The sequence below is a fragment of the Mustela lutreola genome, chromosome 10 (assembly GCF_030435805.1).
Source record: "Mustela lutreola isolate mMusLut2 chromosome 10, mMusLut2.pri, whole genome shotgun sequence".
In the NCBI taxonomy this organism is placed as follows: Eukaryota; Metazoa; Chordata; class Mammalia; order Carnivora; family Mustelidae; genus Mustela; species Mustela lutreola.
This window is the reverse complement of record NC_081299.1, coordinates 23,984,448-24,009,206: the sequence shown is the minus strand read 5'-3', so window position 1 is coordinate 24,009,206 and position 24,759 is coordinate 23,984,448. Positions and strand designations below refer to the sequence as shown.

At 50.2% G+C, this 24,759-nt stretch overlaps 1 protein-coding gene across 1 annotated transcript; it reads right to left on the bottom strand.

Moving 5' to 3' along the window:
- Positions 1-954: 954 nt before the first annotated feature.
- On the bottom strand, positions 955-22,875 carry LCK (LCK proto-oncogene, Src family tyrosine kinase). Its single transcript, XM_059136867.1, has 13 exons — positions 22,767-22,875; positions 8,884-8,993; positions 8,554-8,635; positions 8,271-8,361; positions 7,917-8,015; positions 7,682-7,785; positions 7,401-7,550; positions 6,955-7,107; positions 6,632-6,811; positions 4,188-4,264; positions 3,942-4,095; positions 3,727-3,858; positions 955-1,621 (listed from the first exon to the last, which is right to left on the bottom strand). The coding sequence occupies exons 2-13, from the start codon at positions 8,986-8,988 to the stop codon at positions 1,419-1,421; spliced, it is 1,530 nt and encodes a 509-aa protein (XP_058992850.1). The 5' UTR covers positions 8,989-8,993; positions 22,767-22,875; the 3' UTR covers positions 955-1,418.
- Positions 22,876-24,759: the final 1,884 nt, after the last annotated feature.

The following is a 24,759-nucleotide window of genomic DNA, read 5'->3' as shown; positions in this document are numbered from 1 at the left end:
AACATCGTGAAGGGGAGCACCTAGGTGGCTCAGTCGTTGGGCGTCTGCCGTCAGCTCGGGTCATGATCCCATGATCCTGGTATCGAGCCCCAATCAGGCTCCCTGCTCAGCAGGAAGCCTGCTTCTCCCTCTCCCACTCCCCCTGCTTGTGTTCTCGCTCTCGCTGTGTCACTGTCAAATAAATGAATAGAATTAAAAAAAAAAAAAAAGTCTTGAAAGTGAATCCAAATATATCTGAAGGGTTGCCTGGGTGGCTCAGGTGGTTAAGGGTCTGTCTGTAACTCAGGTGATGATCCCAAAGTCCTGGGACTGAGCTCTCTGCTCAGCAGGGAGCCTGCTTCTTCCTCTGCCAGCTGCTTCCCTTGCCTGTGCTCCCATTCTGTCAAACAAATAAACAAAGTCTTAAAAAAAAAAAAAAAAAAAAAAGATTCCAGGAGCCTGGGTGGCTCAGTGGGTTAAGCCTCTGCCTTCGACTCCAGTCACAATCTCAGGGTCCTGCTATAGAGCCCCACATGGGCTCTCTGCTCAGCAGGGAGCCTGCTTCTCTCCCTCTCTCTACTTGTGATCTCTGTCTGTCAAATAAGTAAGATCTAAACAAAATAAAACATATCTGAGTACCAACAGCCCCAGAATCAGTAGCTGTAAAAAGTGGTATTACCCTTAAGTAATGGGAGGGGAGGGTGTCCTGGGACACACCCACGCCCCACAAGGCTCTACATAGGGGTCACCCTTAATCCTTTGGGGTGGGAGTTTGAAGGAGTTCACAGAGCCCATCCAACAACGTGTAGGAACTTCCTCTTGGCCCCCCAAATCAGCAGAGCTGGAAAAAGTTCAGACATCCCCTCATCGCATCTTTCACCCCAATTCAGGGTGACTTATTTTCCATCTTCTGAACCCCCTCTTCCCCCTCCCAAAGAAGTGTAGATGGGAGTGAATGGGGAGCTGAGAGATATGTAATCTTCATCAACAGAGAGTCATTTATTGAGCTCCTAATGTGTGCCAGGCTCCAAGGAGAGCACACAGAGCTATCAGATAAGGTCCCAGCCTTCAAGAAGCTTCTTGATGGGAGGGGTAAGGAAAAGGGGGTGGGCAGAAGCCAGTGTCAATCACAGGCGTCCCTCTTCTCTCTGGTCGCCTTGGCAAGTAGAAGGGCCCACAAAGGGACAACTTGAACAGGTGCCCAAGACATAATATACCCATGCCACACATGTACAAGACACCTGCGCAGAACCCACACAGCTACAGAAGCCTGTATAAGACAACAGGAAGTGGCCTTGCCACGCGTGGGCGGGATTCACACGCAGAGTCCGTAGGTGCATAGGCGACACGGGTATGACGAGTATGACACAAGAACTGCATCTCCCCCAGCCAGGTGGGCTAGATGGAGGGAGGGCTCTGGGCCCGGCCCACTAGGGGTGTCAGGGCTGAGGCTGGTACTGGCCCTCTGTGGCCGTGAAGAAGTCCTCCAGCACACTGCGCAGGTAGTCAAAGGTGGGCCGGTCCTCTGGGCGCTCCTTCCAGCAAAGCATCATGAGGTGGTACAGCTCCTCGGGACAGTTGTCAGGTCGCACCATACGGTAGCCTCGCTCTAGGTTCTGAATCACCTCAGGATTGGTCATCCCTAGAGATTGATGGGAGAGATGATATCAAGGCTCCAGGCTTCCGACCTCCACGGCAGGGGTGACTTTCAGAATATTTAATTGGCACGGTGTGAGCACCGATCCGAAAGGATCTCAGTGGGCATCAACACTAAGGCCTTGTACTTCGGGTACCAGCCACGCATCAGCCAGGCCACTTGGAGTGTCGGCTGTGGCTTAAGCACTTAATAACACGTATGTGATGACTGTGAGGCAGTGGGTGAGCCATCTCCCCTCTTCGGGCCTCAGTTTCCTCATCTGGGAAATGGACCTAAGAGTAGCTCCTACCTCATACAGCTGTTATGAAAATTGAAGGAGACAGTGCTTATAAAACAGCAAGTATAGGGCCTGGAGAGGAGATGCTACAAGAAGAATATCTGTGATTATTATGATTTGGTGGTGGAATATGGGGTGGTCAGGCTCCAGGGCAGGACAGGAGCCTACAGACGGCACAGGGGTGAGGCTTGTCTGGTTTGGGGAACAGGCACATGAGATGCCAAGTAGGCAGAGAGGCAGGCAGAAAGTGAGGGGGAAGCAGGCTCTGTGCTGAGCAGAGCACCCGATGCGGGGCTCAATCTCAGGACCCTGAGACCATGACCTGAGCTGAAAGCAGAGGCTTAACCCACTGAGCCACCCAGGAGCCCCTGCTTTTCTTTTTTCTTCTAACAGAGAAATTCTCTGTGGGTTCACCTCTGTGGGCACAGTGGAGGAGCTGTAAGGACACTTGGCTGGATGACTGGAGTGTGGTTCTCGCCCCCATGCTGCCCTTAGACTCTGATAGGGCCAGTCCTGGGAAGAGAAGTCCTTCAGGCTCTCACCTGATTCTAAGGTGCCTTTACCTTTCTAGGAGCAAAATTCTGTACATAGTGCTCTGGGGGTGTGGGAAACTTCTGCATTTCTGGCCATTGTGCTCTGTGACCTCTCTCCCCTGTCTTTGTGTTCCATTTCCTTTCCCCAGAACTTCCTAGCAAGTTCCTTTCAAAAAATTCCATCTGTCTTGGCTGAATTCGGGGGTAAAGGACTGTGTCCAGAGGCTAGAGGAAGGGATGGGAGAGGGTAGGAATTAGTCATTTATATATCTCTCTCATTTGTTATGTGGAAAGTTCCAGAAGGCAGGGAAGTCACTGCTTAGTGAGCACCTGCTGGGAGTCAAGCTCTTTCACAAATAGTCTCTTTTGTTCATATCAGGAAACTGAGGCTCAGAGAGGTAAAGTCACTTGCCCAAAGTGATGATTAATAATAAAATCTAGGGGCTCCTGGGTGGCTCAGTCGGCTAAGTGTCTGACTTGCTCAGGTCTTGATCTCAGGGTTATGAGATCAAACCCCATGTTGGCTCCGTGTTCAGTGAGGAGTCTGTTTGAGATTCCCCCTCTCCCTTGCCCCTCCCCCTGCACTCTTGCTCTCTCAAATAAATAAATAAATCTTTAAAAAATAATAATAATAATAAAACCTAACACTCTTGAGTGCTTAGTATGGGCCAGATACTGTTCTAACCTCATAATTTACAGGTGGGGAAAGAAAGAATGATCTGACTGGGGGCGTCTGGGTGGCTCAGTGGGTTAAACCCTCCGCCTTCAACTCAGGCCATGATCCCAGGCTCCTGGGATCAAGCCCCGCATCACATTGGGCTCTCTGCTCAGCAGGGAGCCTACTTCCCTTCCTCTTTCTCTCTGCCTGCTTCTCTGCCTACCTGTGATCTCTGTCTGTCAAATAAATAAATAAAATCTTAAAAAAAAAAAAAAAAAAGAATGATCTGATCAAACCCAAACAAAAAGTTAGCATCAGTGGCAGACCTGGTAGTAAAGGCAGGCCTTTTCCTTCCCAAGTCAGATCCTCTTCTACCACCCTAGGCTGCCTGTGTCAGAACTTAAGAGCTGGGATTATTGAAGGAGGAGAGAGATCGAGACAGACACAGAAGCCAGCCCTAGGAGATGTGGCACCTGACTGGGGATTCTGGAGTCCTGAGTGAATACAGGAAAAGCAGCTAGGAAGATTCAGAATCTGAACCAGGGACAGATGAAGTGAGTAGACAGACATGCATGGGCTACTCTTCCCTATCACCCTTTCAGTTCCGACCCTTGGCCCTGACCTGGGTAAGGAATGCGGCCATGGGTGACAATCTCCGTCAGCAGGATCCCAAAAGACCACACATCCGACTTGATGGTGAATGTCCCATAGTTAATGGCTTCCGGTGCTGTCCACTTAATGGGAAACTTGGCTCCTGGAGAGGGGCAGAGAGAGGTCACCTGGGTCTGCTTGGTCAGACCCTACAGGCCCCAGAATTCCCTTATATCCCACACCTACCCTCCCTGGCTGTGTACTCATTGTCCACAATGAGGCGTGCTAGGCCAAAGTCTGCAATCTTGCAGCTCAGGGTGTCAGAAACGAGGATGTTGGCAGCCCTCAGGTCACGGTGGATATAATTCCGCTCTTCAATGAATGCCATGCCCTCTGCAATCTGAAGACCAGGTAGGAGGTCAGCAGCCCTGGGCTGAACATCCTTACCTCACTGGGCTGTGCACCTGCCCAGCCCCTCCCCAGTCTCCTTACTTGGGCTGCCATGTCCAGGAGTTTGTTGATGGTCAGCTTGATGCCTGGGGGGGTCTTGAGGAAATCTACCAGGCTCCCTGTGAGCAGAAGCAAAAGTTGCTGACTCAAGATGTCCCAGCAGATAGCCCCCAGACAGGTTGCCTGGATGGCTCAGTCAGTTAAACATTTGCCTTCAGCTCAGGTCAGGATCCCAGGGTCCTGGGATTGAGCCCTACATCGGGCTCTCTGCTCAGTGGGGAGCCTGTTTCTACCTTTCCCTCTGTCTACTGCTCTGCCTACTTGTGCTCTCTCTCTCTGTCAAATAAAATCTTTTAAAAAAAGGAAAATTTGTTATTAAAAAAAAGAAAGAAAGAAAGCTCCCAGAGCCTTCTCCTCTAACTGGCTATCTAGAAGCAGTGTCTGACACGTGGAAAGAAGAGTAAGGGGTGAGAATAGAGAAGTGTGCGTTCAGGGTGAAGATACCCAGGATATATGAAGGCTTTTCCCGGGGACTAGGATGGAACATGCTTGGAAAAGTCGGTAAACTTCTTGTCACCAATGGGGTAAAATCCAAACTCCTTAGCCGGGTGTCCAAATTCCAGCACAGTCCATACTGTAGTTTCGTCTTTCCCCCATTCCTGCTTCTTTCACTTCACCCACCCTAGAAAATTTTGAAATTTTTCATATAGACCACTGGGGTCTCACCCCAAAGTCTCTTTGTTCCCATCTCTGCCTTCTAAAAATTCTACTTTTCTTTCATGGCCCAGCTAGACTATTCCTCTAGGAAGCCTCTCTAGATCCTACCAGGCCTAATAAATTGCATTATCATTTACATTCCCATGACGTGCTGGAACTCTCCTGTGGCAAAACTGGTTTTCCTAGAGTTTGTGCCACATAACTAAAATGCAGTTCCTCTGAAAGCAGGAGCCTTGTTTTGTCCATCCATTCTCTTGGCGTTCCTCCCAAAATAAGCAGTGATAAATGTGTGCCAAAGATATTGAATGGAGCATAGTAAGAGCTGCCTGGGGGGCTGAGGGACCACATCTGGAAGCAGAGGGTAACTAGGAGAAGACCAGGGATGAGAGTTGCTGGAACAGAGCTAGTGACTTCTCAAGAGATTAAAACCCTGTGTAAAGGTGGCAACAATCTAAATGTCCCTACTACGAGGGCTGAATTAGTCACCAAAGATAAAAGGCTCCCCCAGACACAGCAAATACATGGGCATGTACTGCCACTCCCACATCAAATCCATGGTAGATGCTGCTAATCAATCCCAACACTCATTTCCAGTGAACCTCAGAATCCTCCTCAACACAGCACTCCAAGCAGCTACCACTTGAACTTGGTCCACATGGTAAAACCTATTTGCTACTTCCAGAATCTAATATCCAATTAGGAGCCTTTTTCCCTTCCTGGAAGAGGGACAGCTCTTAAACTCCCAAAGAATCAGAGTCAGATAACAACAAACTTGCTAAGCAGTAAATATACTGCAGACACTATTCTAACACCTCTGTGTACACTGACTCTGTCATCCTCACAAAGTCCCCATGAGAAAGTTCCTATAGAATTATTATCACCATATTACAGATGAGGACACCACAGCAGAGAGCTGTGAAGGCCCCACAATCGTGAAGGCAAGATTCTAACATAGGCAGTCAGATTCTAGAGCTCATAATGACTACTCTAAATTATTTCTGGGTGAGCCCGTTCAGATTTCTGATGTTAAACTTGGGGAAAATGAGCACCAGAGATGGGACAAGGACTTGGCCTGTCACAGCAAATTGATGACAAAGCTGGGCCTAAAATCTTTTGGTGGGGGGGGAGGGCTAGAAACTTCTATCCACCTTCCTGGGTGCTCTCAATCAGTCCAAGGGAGGACAAGAGGCTCACTTAGACCTGAAAAAGAGAGATTTGAGGCAGATCTGCCCTCTCAAGGGTCAGGGTCAAAAGGAAAAGAGAAATAAGGCTAGAGACCCACACATTTGAAATCAAGCATCCCGGGGGTTGGCGGGGAGGGGGCACCTGGATGGCTCATGGGTTAAACATCTGCTTTCAGCCCAGGTCAGGATCCTAGGGTCGTGGGATCAAGCCAGCCCCCGGCTCCCTGCTGGGTGGGGAACCTGCTTCTGTCTCTTCCCCTGCTTCTACTCTCTGCCAAATAAGTAAATAAAATCTTAAACACACACACACACACACACGAATCCCGAGATCTTGATCTTAAGCCTTTGAAAAAGGCCGGGGAAAATGAGAAGTGAAAGCTCTTTCGGAGCCTGCCACCTTAGGCTGGACTCCCAGACAGGCTCGAACATCACACCCTCTTCCCATCCCTGGTGGTGAGTCTTTAGGTTCCCAGGAAAACTAGAAACTCTGAGCCGGGCGAAAAGGCAGATCTCCTTCATCTCCTATCAGGGGCGGGGGAGGGGTGGCAGCGCCCCCCAGCGGCCTATCGTAGTGGCGGCACCCACCGTTCTCCATGTATTCCGTGATGATGTAGATGGGCTCCTGGGTGACCACCGCGTAGAGCCGGACCAGTCTCTGGTGTTGCAGCTGCTTCATGAGGTTGGCCTCGGCCAGGAAGGCGTCGGGGGACATGCTTCCCTGCTTCAGGCTCTTGACTGCCACCTTTGTGTGCCCGTTGTAGTACCCTGGGGCGCGGAGGATCGGGGAATCACTGGGAGCGCGAACACCCGGAGCCAGGTAGCTGCCGGGACGCGGTCTCGGGACTCTCGCGGCCTCAGCGGACGCCTCTCCTCTCCCCCTTCCTGCAGTCGCAGAGGGCCTCACTCACCCATCCACACTTCCCCGAACTGGCCAGCCCCCAGCCGCTCCACCAGCTTCAGCGTCTCCCTGGGAACCTCCCACTCGTCCTCCCACCAAGGCTTCTGGGGCTTCTGGGTCTGGCAGGGGCGACTCAACCGCGTGCACAGCCCGTCCGAAGCATCTGCGAGCACAAGGGAGAGGATTAGGGCCGTGAATACGGCGGATTCTGGTGTCCCCACTGAGTCCCCGCCGGGCCAAGTCCCCGTCCAGGGGAAATGGACTGGCGGGGGAGGTGTGGGGCTGTCACCCTACACCTGGGCTGTCGGATACCGCACCTCGCCCACTGCGGGGAATGAAGGAGCATACTGAGATGGGTGGAGGGTACCCCTGAGAGGGACTTAGGGGAGGCAGGCTGGTAGGGCACAGGTGAAGGAGCCCCGCGCGCACGTCTGAGGGGCTCCTGCTAGGGCTCACTGGTGTAATGGCGGACCAGCTCGTGCAGGCCAGGAAAAGTGATGCGGGGCGAGATGTAGAAGCCGCCTTGGTCCAGGTTACGGATTTTGTAATGTTTCACCACCTCTCCCTGGTTCTGGTCGAAGTCCCGCACGGACAGTGAAAACGATCCTAGATGAAAGAGTGGGTGAACTCAAGCAAATCCCCGTCCCCGCGCCCCGCTTTCCCCGGATCTCCAGGGTCAGGCCTCGGAGCTGCGGCCCCGCCCACGGCCCCGCCCACGGCCCCGCCCAGCCGCTCACCGGCGGTGCTCTCGCTCTCCCGGATCAGGAAGGAGCCGTGCGTGTTCCCGGGCGCCAGGAGCTGCCGCTCAGCGTCCTTGCGGCTCAGGTTCTTGAAGAACCAGCTGCGCAAGGCACAAGGGAAGGCCGTCGTCTGTTGCTGGTCAGTTCCGCCTCCGTCGCCCTCAAGCACTCGCCACCAGCCCTAGCACCCCGCCTTTGCACCCACCCTTCGTCACGGGGGGTCCCTACTCACGGTTCGGGCTCCAGGCTGTTCGCTTTGGCCACGAAGTTGAAGGGAATGAAACCTTCCTGGCCGGTGGTCAGGGACTGTGCCTTCCACCATTCGCCGTTCCTGTGCGACAGAGCCAGTCGGTGGGGTCTCCTTGGCCTTGGATTGGGCTGGAAACCTTCAGAGCCCCCGTTACACCCTGCCACCCCACCCTCTAGCCCAGCACCTTAGAGCCTCCCATTTTGTCCTAAGGGCGGCCGCTGCAAGCCCGTCGGGGACCGCGATACGGGGCGCGCGGGGTGGGGGGGGGTCGTGGCATCCCTGCTCCCTCCCATGCTGTGGTAGGGCAAGGATGGGTGGCGAGGAGGGGGCACTCACCGCTCCAGGATACGGAGCTGTTCACCCTTCTCGAAGCCCAAGTCTCCATCGTGAGAGGGCTCGTAGCTGTGCAGAGCGATAACCAGGTTGTCTGGAAAGACAGAGGGCGTCAGGGAGAACCTACCTGGATTAGGCTGAGAACACAGAATTCAGGAATTACAGGGCAGCGGAGAAGACCAGGGGCAAGAGAGGCAAGACAGGGCAGAGAGTGAATGGGAGATGGAGGCCAACAGCCCAGGATTCAGGCCCCTTAACTTTCAGGCCCTGCTGATTGTGAGGTCACCTTGCAATGGTGAGGCTGGGGGGTTGGAGCCTTCATAGATGACCAGTGGATCCCGCACCTCAGAGCCATTGCGGATGGGCAGCTGTGGGGTAAGGGGGTGAAAGTGGGGTCAGAGAGTGAGAGACTGAGTCCAATCCTGGCTCCTCTCCCCACTGCCCCGTTTCTGCTTCTCCAGCTTGGCTGGGTCTTATCTCTGCATCTGGACCTCCTTTCCCTTCTGTTTTCCAAGGGGAAAGGGCCACTCTGTTATTTCGGTGGTGGTCCGTTTCCTTCTCCTGACTTGTATACTCCACCCGGCTCCCTCACCAAGTCCCCCGTCTTGCCTCTTACCGTGGCCTTGCCATCCAGTGGGACTATGGGGTAATGGCAGTTCTCACATACATCGATGTTTTCCATCCAGTCTTCTTCAGAGTTTGAGCTGCAGCTACAGCCCATGGTCCCTGGGGCAATGGAGAGGGGGCTGAAGGGGCTCCCCCAAAATCTACTTCCCCAACATCAGACATCCTAGGGCCTTGCCCTGGGAATTTCCAGAAGTACCTGAGATTGTCAGGCCCCCATCCCCCATCCACCAGCCACAGAAAAGCTGAAATGGGTCCAGCTGGTCTGGTGAGGAGCTCCCTACTGGTGCTCACTCTGAGACCCCCTGGCCACAAGTAGAGTCACACATGGGCCCCCACTGAGCCCTAGGCCCCGCCCTCCCACCTGGAATGGGCAAACCGCCACAGATACCTTTGTTAGCCTAGTTGCCCACTTCCTGCCTCTCCACCAACCCTCTCTTTCCTCCCATCCCCCATGCTGGAGGACTACCTACTAAAGATCACACAACACTTCCCCAGGCCCTGGGGGAGCCCTAAATTTTGTTCCTTCCCTACCAAAGAGGTGTGTGTGCCCCACCTCATAATTACAACTCCCCTCTCTGGCCAAGGAAGCTGAATAAGAGGGCCCTGCTCTCTAATGTCAGAGGTCAGGCCCCAACTTTTCCCAGAGCAAATCTCCTTTAGAGGATTCTGATTCTCACCAGCAGAAAAACCTTCAGTGTTGCTATTGGCCATAACTTTTTTGTTTGTTTGCTTAAGCAATGGAAACATTTTGTCAGTTGGAAATCAAGCAGAACCCAATAGATAAAGCAAGTAAACGTGGGGCTGTTCTGCCTGAAACAGAGTGGAGACATCATTGTGAAGCCCCTAGGAAGCCTGAGAAACCCCCTTCCCTAGGGCTGCTCCTCAGAATCGCTTAGAAAGCACTAGTCCTCAGATAAAACTCAACTTACCATTCAAGACCTCTTTTTTTAAGTAGGCTCCACTCGGGGCTCAAACTCACAATTTTGCGATCAAGACCTGAGCCAAGATCGAGTCGGATGCTTAACCGACAGAACCACTCCGGCACCCCATGACCCTTTAAAAAACTTGCTGGGGCACCTGGGTGGCTCCATGGTTAAGCGTCTGCCTTCGGCTCAGGTCACGATCTCAGGGTCCTTGGGTCAAACCCCCGTTGGACTCTCTGCTCTGTGAGGAGTCTGCTTCTCCCTCTGCCCCTCCACCCCCACTTGTGCTCTCTCATGCACAAGTGGCAGAGAGAGAGAGGAGGAGAGAGAAAGAGAATCCCAAGTAGATCTTTGTGCCAGGCTCAGAGCCCAAGAGGGTTCAATGCCACGACCTTGAGATCACCACTGGAGCCAAAAATGAGAGCCGGACACTTAACTGATGGAGCCATCTAGGTGCTCCCCTATGACGTTTTAATATCAAGATCAAATCCACCTCCACACTATCCTACACACACACACACACACACACACACACACACCTTCATTCTGAGCTACCTCTGCCTTTCCCAAACACCTCATACTATTTTCTTACTCCATGCCTTTGCACATGTGACTCCCCTACCATGAATGCTTTCTTGTCTGCCTACTGAACTAATTGAACCTTTTTTTTTTTTTTAAAGATTTTATTTACTTGACAGACAGAGATCACAAGTAGGCAGAGAGGCAGAGAGAGAGGAGGAAGCAGGCTCCCTGCTGAGCAGAGAGCCCGATGTGGGGCTTGATCCCAGGACCCTGGGATCATGACCTGAGCTGAAAGCAGAGGCTTTAACCCACTGAGCCACCCAGGCGCCCCAAGAACTAATTGAACCTTTAAGGCTCAGCTCAAATATCACCTCCCCAGTGAAGCCCTCCCAATATCCTGCTCTGTCAACACTCTACTCAGACACAGTTGTCAGCACTGAATGCCATGACTAGATGGATTTATGGGTCAGTCCCACTGTCTTTCCCTCCCCTTGATGAGATGGGGGGCTCATTCAGAGCAGAAGCTGTGGGTTATTTTCCTGAATACCCCAGCACCCAGAACTACTTGTCATTAATAAATGTTGGTATGTGGAGGGTTCATACACAAAGGCTCCCATCTACCAGGGTCTTAGAGGTCACCAAGTCTGGGATGCCTGGGTGGCTCAGTCGTTAAGCATCTGTCTTTTGCTCAGGTCATGATCCCAGGGTCCTACTCGACGGGAAGCCTGCTTCTCCCTCTCCCACTCCCCCTGCTTGTGTTCCCTCTCTCCCTGTGTCTCTCTCTGTCAAATAAATAAATAAAATCTTTTAAAAGGGAGGAGGGGCTACTTAAAAAAAAAAAAAAAGAAAGGAAGAAAAAGAAAAGAGAGAAAGACATCACCAAGTCTAACTTCTGATTTTAGAGGAGCAAACAGAAGCCCAAAAAGACCTGCTTAAAACTAACTCATGCAGGGACATCTGAGTGGTACAATTGGTTGTGTGTCCAACTCTTGGTTTCAGCTCAGGTCTGATCTTGGGGTTGTGGGGCTCCCCACTCAGCTCAGAGACTGCTTGAGTTTCTCTCTCCCTCTCCCTTGTGCCCTCCCACCCCCTCAAATAAATAAATCTTTAAAAAATATTAAGCTCACAGGAGACACCTGGGTGGCTCTGGTGGTTGAGCGTCTGACTGTTCGTTTCAGCTCAGGTCTCAGGGTTGTGAGATAGAGCCCACCCCCTCCCCGCCCCCAACATCAGGTTCTGAACTCAGTGGGGAGTCTGCTTAGAATACTCTCTCTCTCTCCCTCTGCTTCTCCCCTGGCTCAGGCACACTCTCCCTAAAAATAAATAAATAAATCTTTTAAAAAGATTAAACTCACACAACCTATTTGGGACAGAACAAAGCTAGAGATGCTGATCCATGCTGGGACCGAGTGGAAGTAGGAAGTACTGGGGATTGTGGGGTTTGCAAGACAGAAGGACACATGTCAATTACATCTCAGTTCAAAAAGGAAAAAAGAGGGACGCCTGGGTGGCTCAGTTGGTTAAGCGGCTGCCTTCTGCTCAGGTCATGATCCCAGGGTCCTGCAATCGAGTTCCATATCAGGCTCCTTGCTTGGCAGGGAGCCTGCTTCTCCCTCTACCTCTGCTACCACTCTGCCTGCCTGTGCTCTCTCTTTCTCTCTCTGACAAGTAAATAAAATCTTAAAAAAAAAAAAAAAAGTCTCAAGGACAGGCCTCAGAGTCAGAGAGACCTAAGTTCAAACCCCGGTTCTGACGTTTACTGTATGACTTTGCTGAAACTGTTCTTCCCAAGCTTCACTTTCCTTTCTTGCCCAGTGAGGACTGTCACCCCTTTCTCATAAGCTTACACAAATGTTAGCTTAGTTTTGAGCTTAGAAAGACTTCAGCACTGCTCATTCTGCCCCTCCCAGCACCTGCTTTGGAGGGTGGGAGAATGAAACCAATAAATAATCCTCCTTATTAGAAATTCATGTTTCTTAAAAAAGAAAGAAAGAAAGAAAGAAATTAATTCATGTTTCTTAAACTGAGATACTGAGAACCCATCATGGGTACCAGAAGTCATGGGTGTACATCTTCCTAGAACATGAGTGTCATCTGACCTTAGTCATATAGTTAAACAAACACAGATCTATTATAGAGGAAAATGCAAGGAATGGAATACATGGAATTTTAAGCCAAATTAAGAGACTTTCAAGGAAAAGGGTACACATTCACTCTCCCCTCTACTGCTAAGAGTCCTGGATTATGTGGGGCGCCTGGGTGGCTTAGTGGGTTGAGGCCTTTGCCTTTGGCTCCGGTCATGACCCCAGGGTCCTGGGATGGAGCCCCACATCGGGCTCTCTGCTCAGCGGGGAGCCTGCTTCCTCCTCTCTCTCTGCCTGCCTCTCTGACTACTTGTGCTCTCTGTCTATCAAATAAATAAATAAATAAATAAATAATCTTAAAAAAAAAAAAAAAAAAGACTCCTGGAGTGTGGGGGAGAGACATTTGAGAAAACCAGTTCAAACACTCATCTGTGGATGCAAATGGCTTAAAAAAAATTTTTTTTTTAATTTATGGGGTGCCTGGGTGGTCCCATCGGGTAATAAGCATCTGACTCTTGATTTTGGTTCATGTCATGATCTCACAGACCTGGGATCAAACCCTGTATTGGGCTCCTTGCTCAGTGGGGAGCCTGTTTCTCCCTCTGCCTGCCACTCCCCCTGTTTGTGCTATCTCTTTCTCTCTCACACACACAAATAAATTTAAAAAATAAATAAAATCCTTTTTTAAAAAGATTTTATTTATTTATTTATTTGACAGAGATCACAAGTAGGCAGAGAGTCAGGCAGAGAGAGAGAGAAGGAAGCAGGCTCCCTGCTGAGCAGAGAGCCTGATGGGCTTGATCCCAGGACCCTGAGATCAGGACCTGAGCCGAAAACAAGAGTCAGACACTTAACTGCCTGAACCACCCAGGCATCCCTGCAAATGGCTTTTCTGACACCTGATTTTATTATGGCTAGGAACTATGAGCAGAAAAGCCTCCAGAGAAGCACTGAGAACTATCTGGAAACAGTCTAAGATGAGCTGAGCTATTGGGTGCGGCTGTGAGCATCCTGTTGTTTGTGACCCTCAGATGGGCCTATGAAGATCACAGTTTGGTGACGGCCAGGGTCCAGGACAGCATGCATACAAGACCTATGTCTTGGACTAAATCTGTGCCTCCCAGAGAGGACCTGACATTCCTAAAGACTGGGGCCAAGAATGAGGAAAAAGTCAAGCTGTATCTTGATTAAGCCAAAAGGAACTCTAACTCTTCTGGGAGTCTAACCCTTAGTGTTTTCTAGTGGCTGGCTGTGTGCTCCTGGAGCCCTCCAGATACCAGGAGCAGATCCTGCCCTCTACGGAAGTGTGAGCTGTGGTGCGTAGGGTCTGGCAGCCATCATGACACCCTAGGATCCAGGAATGCCAGAGAAGATTTTGGTGTGTGGTTCCCAGCTACCAGGGCTCCATGCTTCTGGGAGGCCCCAGGATAACATGGGAGGCCTGCAGGTTTTTTCAGTATTTTTTAAAAACCTGAAAAATGGCTACCCCAGGAATGGGGCTCCTGGGTAGCTCAGTGGGTTAAGCCTCTGCCTTCAGCTCAGGTCAAGATCTCAGGGTCCTGGGATCAAGCCCCTCATTGTGCTCTCTGCTCAGCGGCAAACCTGCTTCCCCCCCCTCTCTGCCTGCCTCTCTGCCTACTTGTGATCTCTCTCTCTCTGTCAAATTAATAAATAAAATCTTTTAGGAAAAAAAACCTGAAAGGAAATTGAACTATAATTTGTTTCTTCAATGCATACTGATTGTCTCTGATTAAAATTTGAATTAGATAACATGAAAGTGAGTACTTAAACAAAGTAGTTTAGTAGGACGAAACTTCAAAATCATGAGATCCATGACCCAGGAGGGTGGGGAGTACAACAGCGGAAGGGGCCAAGGAGTCTGGGAGACAAGAGTTTAGAAACACCAGTATAATTTACCAGCTTTGTTTTAAAGATGGAGAAGCTGGGGGATCAGAGAGGTTATGTGAATTTCCCAAGAGCACATGAGGGCTCTAGGCAGAGGTGAAACTCAGATCAGTTTCCTACTCCTTTATCAAGGTATCCTCCTCTGTTCGTCACTCCCTGGGAAATCCAAAGGAAGTGGAGGATCCTAAGAAGTCATGAGGAAACAGGGGCAGAGAGGCAGGTCTGACAGGCAGGGGTATGGGGGTTTGGGGGAGTAGGGGGTGGTGGGGGGGAGAGGTGGGGGCAGCACTCTTCATCAAAAATTTGATCATGGGTCGCCTGGGTGGCTCAGCTGGTTAAGCTGCCTTTGGCTCAGGTCATGAGCTCAAGGTCCTGGAATTGAGCCTGGCATCAGGTTCTTGGCTCAGCAGCAAGTCGGCTTCTCCCTCTCTCTCTGTGATCTCTCCACTCTCGTTCTTTCTCAAATAAATAAACAAAATCCTCAAAAAAAATTTTGTGATCATTGTGCTGTTAACAGAGGCCTTTTCCTCCAAGACAATGCTCCTTCTATCTAGACTACATGCTTCTGAATGTAATTTACCAGACAGGTGAATGCAAGTCTGTATATATGAAGGCATATGATTAAGCAAGCATCGTGCTTTTGTGCGCATGCCCGTGAGTTTGTCTGAGGTTGTATATGCAGATGGCTGTGTAACAGAATGAGGGGATTTACAGTTTGTGCCTGTCCCTGTGTAATTGTGAGGTCATAGACGGATATATCTATTTATATAAAATGTGTGTCCCATCCCTCTCGTCTTAGTGTGACAAAGATTACTGGTAGCCAAAACAATCTAACCAGGTTGACAAATGAGGTCCGTAAAAAGAAAATCAAAATTAAAGCTTACTATAAATGTCACGTTGTCATGGGTGTCTGGGTGGCTTAGTTGGTTAGTCCTCTGATTCAGTCAGCTCAGGCAGGTCATGATCCCGGGGTCCTGGGATGGAGCCCTGAAGGTGAGTTCCCTACTCAGCGGGGGGTCTGCTTCTCCCTTTCCCTCTGCCCCTCCTCCCTACTCATTCTCTCTCCCTCTCCCTCTCTCAAACATAAATATATAAATGTCTCTTTAAGAAATATATAAATGTTTCATTGTCTAAAAGGAAGAAAAAGAAGAAAAAAACAGATCCAGAGAATCCCCAGGGTTCTCAGAATAAGCAGCGAAGGCAGATTCTGGGGTGAATGAAACAGGACATTTTCTTCTTCCAACTCAGGAATTCAAGGTCAATAGCAAGAATGTTAGAGATCTAGACCTCCTCTGACCAAGGTCTGTACTGTTCTCGGTAAAATTTAGAGCTGCCCGTGGTCCACAGAGCACTTTGTGCCAATTATAAAGAGCCACCCCTCTCTGGGGTTTCAAACTCGCAGAGTAGAGTGAAGGTTAGACCTCAGCCCCCTAGGTGCCCTTCACCACAGCGCCCAACACATGCAGTGGCCTTGCTCACTTGGTAGAACCGATCAAAAATCCCAAGCTACCCAAAGCTCCTACCTTGGATCATCTAAGCCCAGACCTGTTTAGCGTTGATATCATCGTGAGTTCCAACTCTTGCCAACTCATTCACTTCTATCAACTCCAGACTTTCTCTTGCCTAGCTGGGCCTAGGATGTGTTTTGTCCCCTTTAAAAACAACAACAACAACACTTTTCCTCCCTTCAACTGTAAAGCTACTCATTTGTCGAACATTCTGTCCATAATGTGTGCCATGTTCTTGCCAAGAACTTGGGTTTCTTAGCCAAGAGCAGGCAGGCTATCATGAGGCAGAACCACTGTGGTACCCTGGGCCACTTTGTGGCAAAATCTGCCGAGAATCATTTAAAACATTTTCTTGGCCTTTGGGCGCCTGGGTGGCTCAGTGGGTTAAGCCGCTGCCTTCGGCTCAGGTCATGATCTCAGGGTCCTGGGATCGAGTCCCGCATCGGGCTCTCTGCTCAGCAGGGAGCCTGCTTCCTCCTCTCTCTGCCTGCCTCTCTGCCTACTTGTGATCTCTCTCTGTCAAATAAATAAATAAAATCTTTAAAAAAAAAAAAAAAAACATTTTCTTGGCCTTTTACTTGGGCCAAGATTTGGTTGTCAGCAAAGCTGTATATGTTCAATGAAGAGCCTTGGCTATGAAGGCGGTCTACACAGATCCCTCATCATGGTACTCAAGAATCAGGGTTGGCGGGCATGATAAATAATTTCTAATGGGTAAAGGAGGGATGTGTCCCGAGTTCTCTCCTTTTTCACGTATAATCCCCCCGCCTTTTTAACCATAGAAAACAAAAAGGTAAGCTTTCTCTTCAATGCAAACAAGGTAGATTTATTCTCACAAAACTGAGTGTCTTAACCATAAAACTGATTGTCAGTTAATTATTGCCGGAAGTGTGGGTTACAGAGCAAAGATGCTAAAGCTAGAGGCCCTCCAACCAGTAACTTGTATGTACCTCTAATCCTTTTAGTGAGTTCGATCCCTGTGTGCCTCTGTGCGCATTTTGTGACATGATGGTTTTATCAGGATGGACAGAGCCTTATTTACAGTTTGGCGAGCCATGAAGCTTTATTCATGTTTCTAGGAGTCTGCCAGTCATGGGGTCTCAGCTCACCATATCCTTGTCAATCCCTAGGCACTCACTGGCAGAGGGCCTCAGGGCAGGTTACTAAACCTCTCTAGGGGACTGGGGGTGCGCAGACAGCCTGGGTGGCTCAGTCAGTTAAGCGTCTACCTTCAGATCAGGTCATGATCTCAGGGTCCTGGGTATGAGCCCCACATTGGGTTCCCTGCTCAGCAGGGAGCCTGCTTCTCCCTCTCCCTCTGCCTCCTGCTCCCCCCGCTGTGCTCACTCTCTCCTTCTCTTTCTGTCTCTCTGATAAATAAGTAAATAAAATTTTAAATAAATAAATAAATAAAGTGGGACCTACGGGTAGGGCAGCTGTAAGCATTACCTGGGAGATACAGATGATCCCGTAAACTGCTTATCATGTGCTTAGTACCTGCCAAGAGCTAAATAAATGAGAACATTGTTGACCCTTGAACAACATGGGTTTGTGCCTTGTGGTTCCATTCACATGTGGATATTTTACAGTAGAGTATTATAAATGTATTTTCTCTTCCTCATGATTTTCTTTTTCTTTCTTTCTTTTTTAAGATCTTCTTTTTAAGTAATCTCTGTACCTAACATGGGGTTCAAATCTATATAACCCTGAGATCAAGAAGCACATGCTTTACTGACTGAGTTAGCCAGGTGTTCCATCTTCCTTATGATTTTTTTTTTGTTTAAATATTTTTAAAAAGATTTAGTTTATTCATTTAAAGAGGGCAAGAGAAAGAAAGAACAAGTCAGGAGGAAGAGCAGAGGGAGAGGGAGAAGCAGACTCCCCACTGTGCAGAGAGCCCAATGCGGGACTCAATCCCAGGATGCTGGGATCATGACCTGAGCCTAAGGCAGGTGCCTAACCAACTGAGCCACCCAGTCGCCCCCTCCTTATGATTTTCTTTCTTTCTTTCTTTCTTTCTTTCTTTCTTTCTTTCTTTCTTTCTTTCTTTCTTCTTTCGACAGAGAAAGAGAGAGAGATCACAAGCAGGCAGAGACAGAGAGGGAAGCAGGCTCCCCGCCGAGCAGAGAGCCTGATATGGGGCTCAATCCCAGGACCCTGAAATCATGACCTGAGCCGAAAGCAGAGGCTTAACCCACTGAGCCACCCAGGTGCCCCACTTATGATTTTCTTAATAGCATTTCTTTTCTTTTCTCTAGCTTACTTTAAGAATACAGTATACAAGACATATAATATACAAATTATCTGTTAATCAACTATTTACATTATCAGTAAGGCTCTGGTCAACAGTACCCTATTAGTAAAGCTTTTTTGGGAATCAAAGTTACACATGGATTTTTGCCTGCGCTGGTAGTCAGCACCCCTACACCCTCACAGTATTCAAGGGTCAACTGTCGTTAAGTTTTTGGGCGGTCAAAGGTTTTATGTGGATTTTCGACTACGTGTGGTCAGAGCGCAAACTCACTGTTGTTTAAAGGTCAAGTCTAATTGCTATTTGAGGCTAGCGTGAGCATATCCCCACACCAGCCTTAAACATTTTTCCAGTCTAAATGTTAACATTAGCCGTTATCAATCATTTTCATTTTCCTTTGTGATTTTGGGCACTTTCACAGACCACCCTTTCGCCTTTAATACATTTACCTAAAATGGAAACTTCGCTACCCTAAATGGAAAACCAGTATCACCAGCCAGAGATAGAAATCAGGATCCATTAAACCAAGCGCATAATGTCATATGTAAATTCACATTTGTTACCGCCTAAAATCACTCCACGGTAGAGGTGCACAGGCCGTATTTTGGGACTTGCTGCAATGTGAGTTGGAAGGACCTTTGGATTTAGACCTCTGTTGGAGAGTTAGAGGAGACACCATTTTCCTAACTGGCCAGACTACTGACAAAAATTTAATGGGTACCTCTATGTGCCAGGCTCTGATCTAGGGTGGGGGACACAGAGGTTGAGGAGAGAGGTTCCTGTCCATTTGGTCCTAACCTCTTTTTAAATTTTTTTAAGATTTAATTTATTTGACAGAGAGGGACAGAACACAAGCCTGGGGAGTGGGAGAGGAAAAAGCAGGCTTCCCGACAAGCAGAGAACAGAGCCTGATTCAGGGCTCGATCCCAGGATCCTAGGATCATGACCTGAGCTGAAGGCAGACGCTTAACAACTGAGCCACCCAGGCACCCCTGGCCCTGACCTCTTTTGGCAGGTCCCTCCATTTTCACCAGGGGCCATGGGTCTGTCTTCAGCTCAGTGACTGGTAATGTCTGTGACTCACAATACTGGGAACACAAAACAGCAGTACTTGTCAGGAAGTAGTATTGCAAAATCGCTGCCCCTGCCCATTTACCAAGTTGATGTTAAGCTAAAATCACTAAAAATGAGGTCCATCTCCATGTACTGACATGGAAAGACATCCTGGATATAAGATGGCAAGCAAAAAAAACCCCAAAAAACAAAAAACATGGCAAGAAAGCTACAGAACAGAATGTAGCATAGAAACCTATTTGCATTCAAATGTGTATATTTGGGGATTCTTTGCAGCCAGGTTCTGGGCTAAGCTTTTATTTGCATGTTTGCATGTCATTCTCATAATAATCCTATGATGTAAAAGCTATTATTATCCCCATTTTACACATGCAAAAACTGAGGCACAAACAGGGTGAATTGATTTGTCTGAGGCCTCATAACAAACAAATAAGTGGTGGAGTGGCGAGCTGAACCTGTCTCTCTGCCCCCAGACACGGGGCTCCTAACTCCTACTATTTGCAGCCACTGTCCATAGGAAAATCTGGAAGGATGCTCGCAAATTGTTCGCAGTGAACACCTCCCAGAAGTGAGACCGGAGGGGGCTGTAGTTTCTTATATTTCTTTTTATGCCTCCGTACTGTTTGAATTTTTAACGACAGTCATGTGCTAATTTTGTAGTTGAAAAACAAAAAACAACAAACCGCCGCCAACGCAGAAACTCTGCCAAGAGACAGAACGGTTTGTGGAGGAGTCACTGCGTGGCTTACCCTTCCCTTTCTCACCTTGTCTCGGGAAAGGCAGGCGTGCAATGAATGGGTCATGCAGGAAAAAGGCTTCTGTGACCAAAGAAGTTTGGGAAATGCCAATGTCGATGAGACAGAATCGATCAGGCCCGTTCTCTGGGGGAATTTTCAGAGGGCTAACCAGCTGAGACATTGACCAGGAAATTAATATGGCCCAGTCTGGAGCGGAGGCCATGTTGGTTTGGCCCCAGAACCATTCTCTTTCCAGATGCCTCACGGAACTGGTGTTCCCTAGAACAAGCATCGGAAATGAAGCACCAGCTATGTTCAGGCCAACATCGAAGTTTGCTCTTGGAGGCCATGTCCCCTGATGGTATCTTGGTCCTGCCTTCCCCCAAACCACCCCCACCCCCAGCTCCCCTCAGCATTGCTTTCATTGAACTGAGCTTGGTCTTGAAGTCACCGACTTGAAGTTGGTGACTTCAAGGCCAAGTTGAAGATGTATGTGAATCCATACACACCCCCAGGCTCTGGATTTGTAAGATACAGTTTGTGTTGTGTATGTAGACCCTGTCTCTGCCTCCGTCCATACCTACACACAGACATTTTCTGATGATAAGTCTGGTGTTTGGGATAGTGTATGTGTGTATGGGTGTGTGTGTGTGTGTGTGTGTGTTACTCGCCTGTAAGGCAGACCCTGTGGCTCAGCCTAGAATTCTCACACCCACTATATACAGGAAACAAGCTCATTTGCAAAACCACACCACAAGTGTGAGGGGATGAGCGGTATGCTGGCCGGCCAGGGTGCTGAGTACGGGTCATTCTGGGTGTAAACAGCCTTCCCTTTGGTGCACCATTTACAGGAGAGGGGCTGCCTAACCTCTGTTAAGGACCTACTATGCATCAGGTATGACCCAGTGCACAACCCAAGTCCCCAAATGCAATCTGCAAGAGAGAGATTTATGACTGCCTCTTCACAGAGTTTGGAGTCTGGGGAGGTGAAGTCAATACTGTTCAAGGAAATGGCAGAACCGGAATTGTACCTGGGTCAGCCTGACCCTGAAACCCGTGTTCTCTGCACTGCACAATACCCATTCACTCTCTGGCCTTTGGTCGTGTTCTGTCTTCATGGTACCCAAGAAACAGAAACCAGGGACAGTGACCTTGGCTCATGTTGTAGATGCTTTCCAAAATGGGCCTTTGTCCTTCTCAGAACTGTGTTGACTTCCAGTCAGATCTGTGAGCCTTCTGGATCACCACAGGGAAGTCCTCTGTTCCCTGAGAACCTCGCCTCATTCTCTTGCCCCAACACTGGGCCCTTTACCCTTTCAGGAGAACCTCCGTCCCTGAGCCATAAGGGCAAAGGACTCTGAGTCATCTGTCAGCACATGCTGGAGGAGAGGGGTGCAGGCCGAGGAGCCCCCCGCCCCGAAGCACATGGAAAGTCAATGTGTTCTCTGGCCCCTACAAAAGGCTGCAGACATTGGACCTGGGGACAAGAGAAAGGCTGGGGCATGCTGACTGGGTGGAAACTGCGTGTCAAGAAAAACTCCAATGGTGGAGGGTAAGATACGGGAAACCTGGAAAGTCCGGCTCACATGGGGATGCCCCTCCCCGTAAATGGATGTCTCAGAAGAAGGTGAGGAGTGGGCAGCTAGCTGACTATGCCTTCCTGGGCCTCTGCCTTCCTAGGATTTGAAGCAGCGATCAGAGAGACCAGCTGGCCTGACACATACAGTTTGGGGGGGTGTAGGGGGCGGGCGGTGAAGCCAGAGGAACCAAGTGGCCTCTTCTGATACTCAGCAGGGGCAGGAATGGCAACTTTCCAGATGGAAGTGCTGGCGTCCCTCTCCCAGGGCCAACTGCACCCCTGTCTCGGTTAAAAATAGCCCTTCCTCTGCCCTGCCCTTTCCATTCTCCGTTCTTCAATTTTCCAGCCTCCGGTCAGATACTTCCGCTCTGGAGGCCCCATCCCAGATAACAAACACGCCCTCCCATATCCATCCACTTGCAACAGAAGACACTTCTGCTTCTCCAGCGCCGCTGGTCACCAAGGCTAAAATCACGTCTCACGTGTCCCTCCGGATGTTCTGGGTGATCACTCTCTCTCTCAATCTCTCTCAATCTCTCTCTCTCTCTCAGACGATTCTTGTTCACTGGGGTCTGCCCCAGCAACCACTAGGATTCCTGGGTCCCCGACTCAAGCCTGACCATCATCCTGCCCCACGGATAGGGGTGGGGGAGGCCAAGGTTAGACCATCACCTTCTCCCAGGGCCTAGCTCTGCCACTGCCTTGCTGAGCGACTGCAGGGAGGGAGGGATCGACCTCTCTGGGCCTCAGAGGTTCATCCATCATGGGATCAGGGACTGGACCTGGTGATTCTTTTTTAAAGGTTTTATTTGTGTATTTATTTGAGAGCGGGAGAGAGCAAGAGAGCACAAGTGGGGTTAGGACAGAGGGCAGAAGCAGAGGGAGAGGGAAAAGCAGACTCTCCACTGAGCAGGGAGCCCAATGTGGAGCTTGATCCCAGGACCCTGAGATAATGACCTGAGCTGAAGGCAGCGCCCCTGGACTTGGAGATTTCTGAAGGCCTTTTTCATATGTAATAGTCCACGTGTTGGATCTCCCAGAAAAGGCTCCCAGTGAGGTAGGGACCAGTGGCAGACAGCGTGGCAGGGTTGAGAGACAACGGCTACGCAGGTAAGGCTACTTCTTACCAGCTGCACCGCCTGCCACCTACCTGGCCTCCAGCAAGACTTTTCTCTCCCCCAGCCTGTAGGGCTGCTGAATACCCAGGGGCCCAGCCCCATGTCTGGATGCAGCCCCCGCTGTCAGGCACACACCCCCAGTCCTAGACCCCTGTTCCCAGGACTCCTTACCTGCCCAGCCCAGGAGCCCCTGGCCCCATTCACATGGTCCTCCTGGCCTAGCCTGGCAGCTCACACACAGCTTCAGCTCCCTTCGTTGAGGTAGCCACCGCCTGTCTTAGCCCGCCCACGTCCCACCCTGACTTCCTGCCTCCTCCTGAGGGCTCCGCAGCCAACTGGGCCCCAGCAACCCAACCACAAGCCTCCAGCACCCCAAGCTTCCTGCTGCCATAGCCCCCCACTCATCAGCCCCTGGGGGGGTCCTAGAGATCTCCAGGCCACCCTCAGGGTGGCACTTGGAGCTGAAGAGAAGATCTTTTTTTTGAGAGGATCTTTGATGTTGATGGAACCTCCCTCCTGTCCCCCACGGTGCACCTGGAGAAGAGATTCAAGGGCAGCCTTTATACCCCAGGGAGCAAGGGGCAAGGGGCAAGGGGCAAGCAGGCAAGTGGCACTGCTGTCACAGTCTGAAAGCGGAATGACCCTCTCATCACAGTCTAGAGGGGGCAAAGTTAACCCTACTCCAGAGTTAGAGGAGAGAACACTATCTCTGCTAATCAGCGGAGGAGCTGAACACCCCATGGTAGAGTCAGAGGTCAGGCTAGGAGGGCTGCCCAGCGATTGTCATGTCGTCTCAGGGCAAGAGTCAGAGGGTAGCTAACACCCTTCTGAGAGACAGAATGCTGGACAGCAAGCTGTTTAAGGAAGCAGGCAGGACAACCCTATGGCTTCAAGACTGAGTAACAGGGACGCCTGGGTGGCTCAGTTGGTTAAGCAGCTGCCTTCGGCTCAGGTCATGATCCCAGCGTCCTGGGATCGAGTCCCACGTTGGGCTCCTTGCTCCGCGGGGAGCCTGCTTCTCCCTCTGACTCTGCCTTCCACTCTGTCTGCCTGTGCTCGCTCTCACTCGCTCTCTCTCTGACAAATAAGTAAATAAAATCTTTAAAAAAAAAAAAAAAGACTGAGTAACAGCCCCTGTTGGGGGCAGGAGACAGGTAACACCCACTCATCAGGGCGAGATTTCTCATTCAAGGAGAGGCAAGCCACAGCCCCTGCTAGAAATGTCGGGCCTGCCATCATCTCCTGCAACAGGTGGGAGACAGACAAACACTCCTGCCCGGGCACCCAGGCGCAGGCAGCTGACTGGCAGGACTTTCTGTCAGAGACAGGAGACAGGAGACAGGAACCTTGTCACAAGCAGTGAGCAGGCCAAGAATCTTCCCTTTGCCTGGGACCCAGGCTGACGGAGTGGGGCCATCACAGGCCGGGTGCCAGGTCACTGGTGTTATGAGGAACCCTGCATGGCTCTATGAGGCACCAGAGCTGGGCCTGCCCCCACCCCCCACCTCCTCCCCACCCCAGGAAAGTATAAATGTGTCACAGTCCCCACCGCTGGAGCTTACACTTAGTGTGCAGGCTGGGGGAGGGGAGCCCACAGAGCATTGTTGGGGTTTGTGAGGGGGAAGCTGATGCTCTGTGTACCTCAGCTGCAGAGGGAAGGGGGAGACAGGAAGTGGGTGGAGGGAAGAGGAAGCCCGAGCTGGAAAGTCAGACAAAGCCGGTACTACCGAAACAAAGGCTGAGGAGGTGCAGTGTTTAAAAACCTATAGAGTGACCCAGAGCCCTAGCAAGGTCCATCTCTGGGCCTCCACACAACAGTACTAATACCACTGGTGATGGCAAGGATAAGCAAGAAAGAGTTCATGAGTTTTGAGTGTTTGTTTTTAAGATTTTATTTATGTATTTGTCAGAGAGAGAACATGAGAGAGAGCACAAGCAGGGGGAGCAGCAGGCAGAGGGAGAAGCAGACTCCCCACTGAGCAGGGAGCCCGATGCAGGGCTCGTGACCAGAGCTGAAGGCAGACGCTTAACCAACTGAGCCACCCAGGCTGCCCAGTTTTGAGTGTCGTCTTATTTAAGACATCCCCAACTACTGTGGAGTAGAAGTAGCATTGCAGCATTTTCAGTTGAGAGGTAAACAAACAGCTTCAGGCTTAAGGGGCCT